The sequence below is a fragment of the Euleptes europaea genome, chromosome 1 (assembly GCF_029931775.1).
Source record: "Euleptes europaea isolate rEulEur1 chromosome 1, rEulEur1.hap1, whole genome shotgun sequence".
NCBI classification, from domain to species: domain Eukaryota; kingdom Metazoa; phylum Chordata; class Lepidosauria; order Squamata; family Sphaerodactylidae; genus Euleptes; species Euleptes europaea.
The window spans coordinates 43,053,672-43,068,046 of NC_079312.1; the positions used below are offsets into that span (position 1 = coordinate 43,053,672).

The window sequence follows — 14,375 nt, forward strand, 5'->3', positions numbered from 1 at the left end:
GGACAGATGATCTGGAGCTAATCTGTACCAGGATGTTCTGATTCCATTTTTGGCATTGCACATCCCATCATCACCCTAAAGCTTGTAGCCATTTGGGACTCACAGCTTTATTTTCTGATGAGTTTTGCCTGCCGCGGACAGAGTATCTTAGCTTCCACTGCAAATAGCAAGGGGCGTAGGGGTTTACTACAATAACATGAGCAAAGACGTTTTGATTCCCTTCATGTTTGGCACTGCAACTCCCACAATCATTCTGAAGACAGTGGCCAGTTTTCCAATGCCTAGCTTTAATTTTCTGAATTATGCCTGCAACAGACAATCATAGCTTCCAAAGCAAAAAGCAGGGAGAGGGAGTGTTCAATGGAGGTTTATTTGTTAATCTTATATCCTGCCCTCCCCAGCCAAGTCGGGCTCAGGGCTGCTTACACAGCATTTATTTCAACACCGACAAATATACTAAAATTACAATAAAATCATGTTAAAAACACTTATAAATGGACAAACATGCCATTTGTTTACCTAAGCCAGGATGTTCCAATACCCTTCATGCTCGGCACTGCAACTACCATGATCATCCTGAAGCCAGTGGTCAATTGAGACTTCTCCTTTCATTTTCTGATGAGTTACGCGTGCCACAGACAGAAAACCAGACGGACACTTCCTTTTATAATGTTATCTTTATAAAACATTTTAAAATCCAAGAAAGCAATTTGTATCATGGGTAAAATTTGTTTCATTCAACAACAATGCCTAAAACAGGGGTCCCCAACGTGGCACCTGTGGGCATCAACATAGAGCATCAAAGTGGCCCACCGGCACTTTTTCTGGTGCCCGCCCAGTGTTTTTAAGAAGTGGATGGGGACAGATAGGGCTTCTGCCCAGCAAGGCTTCTGATTGGCTATGCAGATTTTTTTTTTAACATTGCTTTGGCAGCAGCTGCTACCGCAGCACAAGGATCTGCACTGTGTTACTGGAGTTAAGCTGTGCCAATCATTTTGTGGCTGGCTCCGCCTCCTACAGGAGCCATTTTGTGGCAACCGTTTTGTTGCTGTGCCCACCACGCCATGTCAGAATAACAAATGTGCCGGGGGGCTCAAAAACATTGGGAACCCCTGAGCTAAAATCTTAAATACTGGGGGAAATGCAAATATATTTGCTTTGCTTTAAGTTTAATTCTTGAAGTTGCAAGCGTTCAACAATCATCCATTTAGCTTTTTAGGTACCTCCATGAGCCCTCAGTAACAACATATTACCGATCTAACCATTCAAAAGTACATGCCTTTATGTGGGATGCAAAGGATACTACTAGCCAGAATTACTTCAGGCTTGAAACAATCTCAACTATTGGGCTAAAAAAGCTTGTAAGAGTTTGAGCATGGCTTCCAGGAAACATATTTCTCTAAGTGCATATTACATGCTTACTAACAATTATTTTACTTCAGTATACAGAAATAAGATTTAGAGGGAGAAAAGATAGGGACTATGGAAAAACAGTCTGCAAGCACTTAGCCAACCTGATCCCGTTCCAAATGTGGGTTCTCTTTCTCTGCTCTAATTCACTCTCTCTTTCCCTCTGGGTATCACCACCACCATCGAATCAATTATCAGGGCGTCTGAAAGCTTGAGCTCAGGGATCCTCTGCTGCTTTGCCATTAAAGGCTCCGTTCCATGTTTTGTCTCCATCTCTTCACACTCACCACACAGGGGACTAACATGCTTAAATGAATGCTCTAGGGAAGGAGGTTTAATCCCTGTCCCCTCTCCCTTCTGCCCCTTGGTACATGTGGACCAAACAGGGGTTTTAACATGGATCACAGTTCAGATTAGCAGCACTGAATATGTAAAGAAGTTTAACAAGAAAATAAAAAGAGCACACAGTATGTAAACACAACTGCCTGGGCAAGGATAAGAAGAAATGTGAATAAACTGCCATTTCCTGAGCCTACCTCTTTACATATCCCTAACAATAGTAAATAAGGATGGGCAGTTTAATTCTTGAAGTTGCAAGCGTTCAGCAATCATCCATTTAGCTTTTTAGGTACTTCCATGAGCCCTCAGTAACATGTACTCAAAGCCATCCTCTAGAGTCAATATGGAGTCTAGGTAAAAGAATGGCTAAGAGCTTCAGATGGCTTACAGAGCTCAGTGCTTTAATGGTCCCCTCCCCAGCAGACCCTCTATCTTTCTCTGTTTGCATTTGTGTCCAGTCTATCCCTTGTCCTCACAAAGCTCTCTCATTTAGGTGTGACTTTGACTTTGAAGAAGAGTTCGTTTTTATATGCAGACTTTCTTTACCACTTAAGAGTAACCTTCCCTTCCCCCCCCCACAACAAACACCCTGTGAGGTAGGTGGGGCTGAGAGAGTGTGATTAGCCCAAGGTCACCCAGCTGGCTTTATGTGTAGGAGTGGGGAAACAAATCCAGTTCACCAGATTAGCCTCCGCCACTCATGTGGAGGAGCGGGGAATCAAACTGGTTCTCCAGATCAGAGTCCACCGCTCCAAGCCACACATGTCAGCAATAAGAAAAGGCTGTCCTTGTTTGTTTAGGATGTGTTTACTTTTTAAAATATGCATTAAAACATAATGAGTTGATATCTCAACTATTCAGTGTATATCAGAAAATATCAACATCTATTGAACTATTCTATATCTACTTTGGGGAAAGAAAACGGTGGCTGCATATGTAACCTGGGTAAATTTCGCTGTAAGTCAGAAGCTACTTGTTAGAAGAAAAAACACACAACTTTTAAAATAACCTACATTCTAGAAAAGAGACCCACTGACCTACAGAACCATCTGAAAGCTCACAAAGTAGGTCACTGGATTTCACTGTTTTTAAGCATTACACTCATGCGGCGCGACACTATGACGGAAGTCTAAAGACATACACACATCACAGAGTACAAAAAAGTACAGGTTACAGAGATCACCACATGCTGTGATCTTGCTGTTTTCTAACCCCACTATTGTCTTTCAAATAGAATGGCAGGGTTCCCTTTCTTTTAAAGGACCTGTGCAAAAGAATATTTAGGGTAAAAGTTCTCCATAGGTACATTTTATACTTTCCTGACTTGTCTATTAGAACTATTAAAGTGACAGATCACCGGAATTATTTATATCCTGCCTTATTGCTATATGTATAACACCGAGCCCTCTAATACGATTGTTAAACGTGGGGAAATGTTGCATCAATATGCAATGCTTACATCGTAATCAGAGCAAAGACAGGGTTTTTTTTAAGATCAGGTAATAAAGAGAGCAGCAAAATGAAGACAGACACACCTGACCCTAAATGAGGCAGAAGATGCATGCCCACTGGAGTTACAAGTTAATATCATCTAGGTGCAACATCGGAAAAGACTGTCTCACACATCCACCACTCTCACCTCAGTCAACACAGACGCTGAATGCAAGACCTCCACGAAAGATCTTAGATCACCAACATATTCGTATCTTTCTGACACCACTTATGTCTGTCAATCTGTTTGCTCACATCCAGCCCATCACTGACTTTTGACAACAATTTACAATTCCAACTGCCTCCCAGGATCTGACAGGATACTGCCAAGTTATCCATGCAATGATACTGTCATTCATTTCCAGATCACCTCCCCACAATGGTTTCATGTTAAATGGCCCAGGAAGCAAGACTGATCCAGAAACCCATAAGCCAATAACCACAGGTGAAGTAGTAGTTTAATATCATCACCTTCTCAGGCCATCAAAGAATAACCAGAACCACTGCAAAATAACACTCCCCAGCCTCATCCCAGCAAATGAGAGGTCTCAGAGGATCAACAGGCATGAACTCAAGGCATTTTCTGTCCAATTCAGAAATTACGCTAAGGGATCCAGATAATTTTCCTCTGCTAGGAACTCCTGGAATTGACCCATCTTGAATGTGTGTGCATAAAGTTCCGTCAAGTAACAGCTGACTTGTGGCACCCCCATAGGGTTTTCAAGGCAAGAAGTGTTTGGAGGTGGTTTGCCATTGCCTGCCTCCGCGTGGGCTGAGAGAGTTCTGAGAGAACTGTGACTGGCTCAAGATCACCCAGCAGGCTTCAAGTACATCAGTACAACACAAATAGGCCTACTAAGCCCTGACTAGATAAATTTATGACCAGTGTCTTAAATTATTAATTCAGCTTAGCCAAAATGAATTTCAGCTGCTGGTATGGCCAAAATGAGGCAAGTTCATTCCAGTTATGAATAAACAGCCATATATATCCATATACAAGAAGTACGAGATAAAAAATATTTTTTCTAGTCATCACAAAAAGATAGGAAAGACTTAGAATATTCTTTAACACCAGGAAAACAGCCATATAGTGTGTTTTTCCATTTCCCTTCCAAATTTCCCACAGTCAGGGCTAATAAACTGACTACAACAGTGTCAGAAACATCTCGAAGTTCCACCTTAATTTTGTATAAAGCCCAGAGATCAAATGCTCAGAACTGGTGAGGGGAGCTGAACTTTTACCATGCCAGCCATTTACCTCCTCAGCCTATCCTCCTTTAAATGTTTACCTCCCAGTCGAGTGCACTTCCACAGGCAGGTGAGGACTGCACATGTGCGCACAGGCACAAACGCAATGGTGTCCTTTGAGCAAAATCAGGTCCCCTACCCCTCAATGTATATTAAAATTGAGCAGACCCAGGATTAAACATCTAGCTTTGCACTCAGTGAAGAAGAAAATCTCATAGAGTTAACATGATCACAACTTCCACTTTTGTTAGAGTGCTGATAGTAATTTGAAACTAGCTACGAACACAAGGGCCCTGACCTGGATGGCCCAGGCTAGCCTGATCTCCTCAGATCTGAGAAGCTAAGCAGGGTCGGCCCTGGTTAGTATTTGGTTGGGAGACCACCAAGGAATACCAGGGTTGCTGTGCAGAGGAAAGGCGCTGGCAAACCATCTGTTAAGTCTCTTGCCATGAAAACCCCAAAATGGGGTCGCCATAAGTCGGCTGCAACTTGACGGCACTTTACACACACACGAACACAAGGATCTTATTTAGTTTCATAATGGTGGTGTCAAGAAAGCTTCACGGAACAGAGTTCACTTATGGGAGATGAAATGGCAAAGAAAAAAGTAATAGGACAATACAGCAACATGTGCAAAGCACAAACAAAGTACAAACTCATCTAAGAGAGCCAGCGTGGTACAGTGGTTAAGAGCGGTGGTTTGGAGCGGTGGACTCTGAACTGGAGAACCAGGTTTGATTCCCCACTCCTCCACATGAGCGGCGGAGGCTAATCTGGTGAACTGGATTTGATTCCCCACTCCTACACACGAAGCCAGCTGGGTGACCTCGGGCTAGTCACACTCTCTCAGCCCCACCTACCTCACAGGGTGTCTGTTGTGGAGAGAAGAGAAGGTGATTGTAAGCCAGTTTGATTCTCCCTTAAGTGGCAGAGAAAGTCGGCATATAAAAACCAACTCTGCTTCTTCTAAAACTAGTAACCTGTGATACTTGTTAGCTACAATGGAAATGGGACCAAAGAAAATTTACTTTGTCTTGCCAATATATAGAAAGCAGCAAAAGTTTTAGTAACTAACTTTTCCCAAGCTGATACTCCATCTACACTCCACTAACAAACAGAAGGTTCTACTTTTTTCAGTAGGATGCTGTTCCAATGAGGAGGCTGATTATATGTATCACAGCCTTGATGTTTATTTTCGACTTAAGCTTTCCAAATTTAAAATAAAAATGTGGGGAAATCTCAGGTGCCTTACATTTTTTCACTGGAAGCTTCAGGATCAGATATACTGTGCATGGCTGTCTCTTTAAACCCTGATGGCAGTTCTAAGGAATTTCAAGTATTTTTACAGCATGGCAAGCTTTATATTTTCTGTACTATAAAGGTGAAAGTCTAAAGTACCAATCAACACCTTTAGTCTCCACAGCTTCTTTCTTTTTAGTCAGTCCTAGACTGATAATGTTTCTCTGGCTTTTTTGTGTTTTCCGTTTCACAGATCTCTGGAACTACAAGCATGGCATATTGAGAGAGAAATAGGTGATTGCAATTTACATGGTAAGAGTTAGGGAGGACATGTTGTATTACCATTTTAGTGGGTCTCTGCTGTTTCACTCGGTAAGTTCTTAATATATGTGTGGGTTATGAACTGTCGAGTCGCTTCCAACTTATGGCAACCCTATGAATTAATGACCTCCAAAACGTCGTATTGTTAACAGCCTTGCTCTGAATATATAATTTTTAAAATCCTAAATAATAAAAGGGCAATGTCTGGGCTCATATGTATAGAGTTATTATACTGAGTTCTTAAGGGTCTGAGGCTAGATGGCTATCTGTCAGCAATGCTGATTCTATGACCTTAGGCCGTTCATGAAAGGGAGGGCATCTTGGCCATCTTCTGGGCATGTAGTAGGGGTCACTGGGGTATGTGGGGGGGAGGTAGTTGTGAATTTCCTGCATTATGCAGGGGGTTGGACTAGATTACCCTGGTGGTTTCTTGCAACTCTATGATTCTATGAATTTGTATGTGTTTAAATTTTAAAATGCATCAGTTGTAAACAGCAACCTTTACCCAGGTACACCTTTATATGCTGGATATTCCTTTGCCACATCATAGTTATGGATCACTGTTTTGCAGAAAACTAATTTGGAATACTAAAAGAACAATCCTAGAGTGAGGAAAGTACAGTGAGACTTTTACTTTGGCATATACGCCAATAACAAAGTTTAACCAATTTCTGCCGATTTTAATTCAAAGCATTCATTAGCTGCCTTTCCACATTATGGAGCTCAAGACGGGTTACAATATAAATAAAATGGCAAGCATAAAAACCTGAATCACAATTTTAGACTGCTACCAAATTAAATGAATGCAGTCCTAAATAAAACCATCCTCAACCGCCTCCTAAAGATCAAAAGTGAGGGGGCCAGGTGTACTTCCATGTGGAGGGTGTTCCATAATTTAGTTCACAAACCACAGAAAACCCACTAGCAAGTACTCAAGATCCATTTTAAGTCCCTGACAAGAACTTACTGAACAAATGCTAAGCTATGGAATAGCAGGTACCACAGCCCCACCAATAATCTCCCATGAATGATGAAGGAGAGTCAGAAGCACAACATAACATAAGAGGAATTTTTTCATGACACAAGTCACTCTCAGGAGTACCCGAATGTCCTGCAAACCAGGTGGAGCTAATCTCTTTCATTAAGCCAAGAAGTTATATTACCCCCATGCCCCTCACCTTCAGTGTCCCATGTAAATGGTGACTAAACAGATCTGGGAAGTTTCTACTGCCAGGAACTCCACGTCCTGCCTAAAACCTCAGAAATATTAGTCAAAAGTTGCTAGCTTGCTTCCGATGTTCTAGAGGACTAAACCATGGATTTTAGTCTACCACTAGCAAAGAACGTTTTGTGTAACAAACCATTGAACTGACTATGTCATCACACAAATATTCCGGGTAATAGTCAACCATAAACCATAGCATTTCTGTACAGTAAACATCTGTGAAAAACTGATCGTCCCCTAGGTACTAACATATACCATATACAGAAACTTTCAGGCTCAAACCACACACAAAAACTCAACCTAAGCTTCACACCAGTTCCTGTGCTTTCAGTCATTTACAAATTATGCACATCCTCCATTTTAGTTTATAAATGATAAATACACATTTTTATGATAAAATAACACGAACATAATTTAAGTTAAAACATGTAAATTTCTGCTTTAAAGATTTCAAAAGACAATAAGCAAACAACTACTGTTTTAACTGCACACACAACGTAAGTAATAACTTCATTTTGAAAGTGCGTCTTAAGTGTGTGTAGTCATATTGGGTTCTTTGGAAAGAGTTGTACTTGTACAGGTTACTATAGGACTAGATGCTCACATGGTATGTTTACATCAGCTCTTTGATGTAGGCGACTCATAATGAGAAAGAAACCTCATGATTTTCTTGGTCTAATAATCACATGCAAAATTATACCCATGTCTAAATTAGTTTATTTATTAATATACCACTACATTAAAAACATAGTTTTACTAAGACTTGTGAGTTTTTATTTTATCTTCTGTCTTCATTTTATAGAACTGATATAACACTGGGAAAAAGAAACAAGAAAATGCCACATTAACAAGTAAAACCTCCAAGAAAGTTAGCTATTGAGGATGCATGTTCTGACAGAGCAATACACATACATACATTTGCATGCTATGTACCAAATCCCACCATTGAAATGTGAAGCTAATTTATTAAAGCCTTTCCGTAGAAGTAAAATAGGGCAGAGACACTTACCATGCCCAAATTAAAATTCAGTAGGACCAGCATGGGTCGTATAACAATTGAATTAGGGACCAGAGTAAGCCCATGACCTGCCAGTTGTCCATCTCTGTTGTACACCATCTATATAAATGCTGATCCTGCAAGTGCCCTCTAACAAATTAAGTCCCTAAAGAAATCATCAGGTTTGTATCCAAGCGCAAAGAGCCACAGGTGGATTAATTGTCAGTACTTCAGGCTAAAGGAACACAACTGGTCTCTGACATAATTACATAATTTGTACTACGGCATACATTAGACTTCCCAGTTAAGTTTGGTCAGTGTCCTTCAGAATAGCATAAATTGTACGCATACTTCTGAAGACATACTAGTCACCTTCCGGAGTGCTGCCCATGACACTTAATTGGTGCACTCATGTCCCAGAAAGCCCCTATGATCCAGAAGGATTTTCCTGATTAAAAGACACACATCTTTTAGAGCTCTTTCTTAGAACTCTAAATACTAAAGGGGGGGTCCTCAAGTGCTCCCAGTCACTCAACATAAAACAGAACAACCAGTACCTGACATATCACAAGATCTTCATATAAACAAACCAATTCATGCAAAAAACAAACCCACACTATTTCATCAACATAAAAAGCATATCACAAACTTGGGACAATTAGAACATTTCACATACGCCCAAAGACATTTTGAAACCAGATCGTGGGGAAAATACAACATAAACCACCCAAAATTCATACTTAAGGGCAGCTTGTAAACTTAACAACTTGGAAACTACATCTAACTTATTCATGACAGTGTCAAAATTTTGTTAAGAATTTCTATCACATTTCCCGGCACACATTAATTTGAAAGAGAGGCCATCAACTTCTTAGAAATCTGCACTATTTCCACTTTTCCTATCAAGATCTCTCATTTCAAACAAACATTTGCAGAACAGTAAAAACATAGGATTTTTAAAGTTGTTTCTGTATTGTGGCTCTATACATTCCAGCCTTTAGCCACTCCCACCCTACTTTGGTAAAAAATTCTGTGCCAAAATGGCACAGAAAATACTCCACTCCCAATCAAAACGAATGAGCTAAGACAACCAGCAGCCTTTTACAGACATGCTGCTTTGATGTATGTCATTACTATATATCTTCAAAACAGTTGATGTTAGCATGTACAAAGATCATAACACAAACACAGGTTTAAGTATTCAAAGGGAGGTATTTCTTCATATACGAAAGTCTTGCTTCAACAACCGTGGTAAATCAACAAGTCAGCATCATGAAGGAAGGGAGGAGAGAACGAATATTCATATTTTAATATGCCAGTGTACCTTGTGGAGGTGCCTTTCCTGACATCACATATGCTGCATTTAAAGGCTTCCGCACTGTTCCTAAAGGTGCAGACACTACAATCCCAAAAGCCTTCATCGGCTGCAGGTTTTGCTTGCCTTTTTGGCCTTAAGAAGTATTTGGGGGAGGGGGGGGAGAAAAAAGAGAAGAAAGAAAAACACACGTTAGACACCAGACCATGAAGAAAGCCTGTTCGGTGCCGTTCCCCGCTTTCCCTGCCTCTTTTCCTGCACCTTACCGAAAAAGTACTCGCATTTCAGGACGGGGTTGCGTAGAGGAGGACAGGCAAAACATCCGTAAAGGTGAATACTCCACTTTAGCCCCTTGCCACCGACCAACGAAATACAAAAACAAAAAAAAGCCACCCTACCTTATTCCCAACGTCCCCACCCCCATGCCCCCAAAAAAAGAGAGAAGGGGGGGGAAACGTTTCCCCTCAATCTTCAATCCCAAGGCAATCGATTTTCACACGAAAACAAGGACGGCGACGACTACCACCCACCGAATCTGGAAGGGCAGTGAAAAAGGAGGTTGGCGGAAGACATCTGAGAGGGCTCAGCTACCCTCCCTCTTTGGAGGGGGGGGCGTTCATTGTACTTTAAAGGATTGTAGGCGTGTCCCTCCGCGCGCCCCCTCCGTCTGTCTGTCTGTCTCCCTTTACCTTGTTAAATCTCCCTTTGTCTGGAAGAAGTCAGTGCGAGGAGTATGTTATGCGTGCGTGAGAGAGAGACAGAGGGGGGGGTAAAAGAGAGAGCGAGAGGAGCCGCCATGGCTGCTCCAACACCAGATTAGCCCTGGCACCAACCGAGAGAGCAACACACAAACACTTCGCCCTCCTCCTCCTCCTCGCCTTTGCACGCTCCCTCCATCTTAAGAGCCACCCCGGGCACAAAATAGAGCAACGCACCCCCCCCCCCACACACACACAGTACAGCTCCCCCGCACCAGCTTTTCTACCCCCCCCCCAACCCGGGTTCCTCTCCCTCCTCCCCCAAGCGCAATTGAAAACAAGGAGTTTTCTGCACCTGGCTGGGAGGCAGACAAACAAGCGCCCCTCCGTACCCACTTCCTCCATCTTAAATAATAAAAAGCCCCCTCCTCCTTTTCTTAACCACCGCTGCTACAGCTCCTGCCCCCCGGGGCCTACTCTCCACATCCTGCGCCTCCCCAGAGCGTAAAAGCGGGGTGGGAGGGGAGGCTGGGGCTGGCACACACACGCTCCTTTCTGATCCCCCCCCCACCACCCCTCCTTAAGCACGCTCCCTCCATCTTAGGAAGGCGCTCCGCTCTTCTCCTCCTCCTCCGACTTCCCCCTTTCCCAGCCGCGTTTTACCTGGTCGGGCTCTTCTTGTCGCCCATGGTCATGGATCGGTGGTGGTGGTGGAGGGGGCCGCCCCCCCCTTGGCCTGGCGCGCCGGGGGCGGAGGGGCTGCGGGGCGGGCCGCTCAGACCGGCAGGCTCCGGCTGCTGCTGCTGCTCCTGCTCCGCCGCTGCCAGGCTCTCCCGCTCCAGACTAGGCGGCAGCGGCAGGGAGCGCAGCGCCCCGCTCCCTCCTCCCCTCCCAGCCGAGCCGCGCGGCTACAGCGGGCGGAGCTCGCGGCCCGCCCCGGCCAATCCGGGCCGGCCGGGCCTCGGGCTCCGCTGGGGCGAAGGGAAGGGGGACGGACGGGGCACCCGCCCCACACGCACGCACGCACGCGGCTCGTCCAGTCGGGGGGGGGGGGCTCGGCGAGCCGGGGGGGCCCCTCTGGGGCCTGTGCGAGGAGGGAAGCGCGCGCCGCCGCTGTCGCTGGGCGGTGCCTGGCCACCCACAAGGCCAGCATGTGACGCCCCCCCCGCCTCGGGTGCGTGGCTCCCTCCCTCCTCCCTGCAGACGGTCACCCACAGATTAGAGATGGGGGGGGACAGGCACTTTTTCCCGCCGCCGTCCGCCCCCCCCTTCCTCGACGAGCGTTAGTCCCGCGTGGAGGGGCGAGGGCAACGGCGCGCGCGCTGCCCAAGTTCAGCCGCTCGCCTCAAGTGGAGGACGTGCGTCAAACTGCCACCCGAGGAGGAGGAGACGGCGACGTCACCCCTGGCGCGACCCACGCAGGGCCGCGCGTGCCCCCTCGCCCCCCTCCCCCCGCGGGAACCCGCTCGCGCCTCAGCGGGCGGTTGGGACCCTGGTCAGAGGGCGACGTCATCCTAACCGAAGCGGAGAAGGGAGCCGCCCACGTGACGAATCCGCTCTCACCTCTGCTCCCGCCTCCTCCCCCCCCCCTGCGCGCTGCTCCAGAGTTATCGTGAAGGTACATACGAGCCAGGGTGGTGTGGTTCGGGTTGCCAACCTCCAGGTACTAGCTGGAGACCTCCCGCTATTACCTCCGATCTCCAGCCGATCGCCTGGAGGAAATGGCCGCTTTGGCAGTTGGACTCTATGTAAGGTTGCCCAATCTCCTGCTATTACGACGGATTTCCAGCCAATAGAGACCGGTTCCCCTGGAGGAAATGGCCGCTTTGGCAGTTGGACTCTATGGCGTTGAAGTCCCTCCCCAAACCCCACCCTCCTCAGGCTCCGCCCCAAAAAACCTCCCGCCGGTGGCAAAGACGTACCTGGCAACCCTAACTCTATGGCATTGAAGTCCCTCCCCTTCTCAAACCCCACCCTCCTCAGGCTCCGCCCCAAAAACCTCCTGCAAGTGGCGAAGAGGGACCTGGCAACCCTAGGTGTAGTGGTTAAGAGCGGTGGTTTGGAGGGATGGACCTTGATCTGGAGAATGGCGTTTGATGCCTATTATTTTGGGTGCGGTGGAACACAGGTAGGATGGTGCTGCTGCATTCATCTTGTTTGTGGCTTCCTAAAGGCTTCCTAAAGGCACCTGGTTGGCCACTGTGTGAACAGACTGCTGGGCTTGATGGGCCTTGGTCTGATCCAGCAGGGCCTTTCTTATGTTCTCCACCCCAAAAACCTCCCGCTGATGGCAAAGAGGGACCTGGCAACCCTACTGGGCCACCAGCAGGGTTACCAACCTCCAGGTGGTGGCTGGAGATGTCCTGCTAGTACAGCTAATCTCCAAGAGGGACCTGGCAACCCTGTGTATCTCCCACCTTCGATCCACAGGTTTGGAAGCCCAGATTATTGAGGTATGCATTCACGAGTACCAGAGCAGGAAAATATGTGTGTTACCCTATTCGAACAAAATGGCACATGTGTGTTGAGAGGATTTTATGTAGCCTGCTCTTTGGATCCACACAGTAGGAGCCCCAAAACCATAACAACTGAAAACGGCTACAGTTTTCCTCTGTATGTGCAGTGAGTTGTTCTTATGTTGCAGCCAACGCATGGGTGGGCGAATGCATGATTTAAACCTCACATCCAGGTACTGGTTTTAAAGTGAACACTGTAATGTGTCCAAGGCTTCTGCGTACCAGCTATCAGAACCAGCAAATGCCATCCTGTATTAGTCAGCTGCCCTCTCACGATGTGAGAAATACAAAACCTCACACATCACCCACAAAGAAGAAGGGAATGTGCACACCGAAGTAGTCACTCACCAGGGCACCTTCTGTCAGTCACCACATAAATGAAGCTGTGTCTCTCAACACAGACAGAAAGAGGGGAGCATACCGTCCATCAAGCCATATCTTCAAAGTTACTTAATGTGGATCAGTTACCCTATCGAACACCCTTAAAGCATCTTGTCTGACACACAGAGTAGGTTAAAGATCAGTAAAAGGCTTTTCACCCTGTCAGAGCAAGTGCACATAACTGCCCAGCCTGTGGGATTGTTCTCTCTGCAGTAGCTGCTGGCCTGTGGACATCGCCTGACGAAAAACCTTCAAGTTTACACACCAGTGTGAACTGCCTCAACAAAGGTTGAATCACAAAGTGGACTCTAATTTGATTGGCAATAGTGAACATGAAAGCAGGCAGTAGCCACTTAGACGACGATATTATTTTCTAAACTAAAACCTCAGTATTCAGGTTAAATTGCCATGTTGGCACTTGGCGATAAATAAGTGGGTTTTGGGTTGCAGTTTGGGCACTCGGTCTCTAAAAGGTTCGCCATCACTGGCCTAGCTATACACTGTGTTTCCCCTAGGGATGTCACTGGGCTGTGTCAAGAGATGTATTCTGGAGTCGGTGCTTCCCAAGGGTATGTAGGCCCTGTTTGGATTGGGAGCAGGTTTTTTCTTGACCTGAAATGATCCTGTGGAGCTCCTATTTGCCCTGAGAAGAAAATGTAATGCATTGCCCCTCAGACCATATGGAATGCCCAACGGGACAAATAATGGCTTCCTGACGCTGTTTTATGCTAAGAAAATGGTGTGGGGAGAAGCAGCATAGACCTTCCACATGCATGCCTCTGCTCTTTCCCTATCTGAATTGGTAGGGTTGCCAGGTCCCTCTTCGCAACCTGTGGGAGGTTTTTGGGGCGGAGTCTGAAGAGGGCAGGGTTTGAGAAGGGGAGGGACTTCAATGCCAGAGAGTCCAATGGCCAAAGTGGCCATTTTCTCCAGGTGAAGTGATCTCTATCGGCTGAGGGTTGCCAGGTTCCTCTTCGCAACTGGCGGGAGGTTTTTGGGGCGGAGCCTGAAGAGGGCAGGGTTTGAGAAGGGGAGGGACTTCAATGCCAGAGCGTCCAATGGCCAAAGCGGCCATTTTCTCCAGGTGAAGTGATCTCTATCGGCTGGCGATCAGTTAAAATAACAGAAGATCTCCAGCTAGTACCTGGAGGTTGATGCAAATAAAACAGTAGTAGGCAAAATTGAATGAGACAAT

At 45.9% G+C, this 14,375-nt stretch overlaps 1 protein-coding gene across 2 annotated transcripts in view; it reads right to left on the reverse strand.

Annotated features, from left to right (window-relative positions):
* The window catches only part of RYBP (RING1 and YY1 binding protein), an 80,380-nt gene extending 69,392 nt beyond the window's left edge, over positions 1-10,988 (reverse strand). For both annotated transcript variants that reach the window (XM_056859064.1, XM_056859058.1), the window contains exons 1-2: positions 10,947-10,988; positions 9,595-9,720 (exon numbers count right to left, since the gene is read on the reverse strand). In XM_056859064.1, coding sequence (XP_056715042.1) covers positions 9,595-9,720; positions 10,947-10,978 — 158 coding nt within the window. In that variant the 5' untranslated portion in view covers positions 10,979-10,988. The remainder of the gene's footprint in view (positions 1-9,594; positions 9,721-10,946) is intronic.
* Between the last annotated feature and the right edge of the window lie 3,387 nt (positions 10,989-14,375).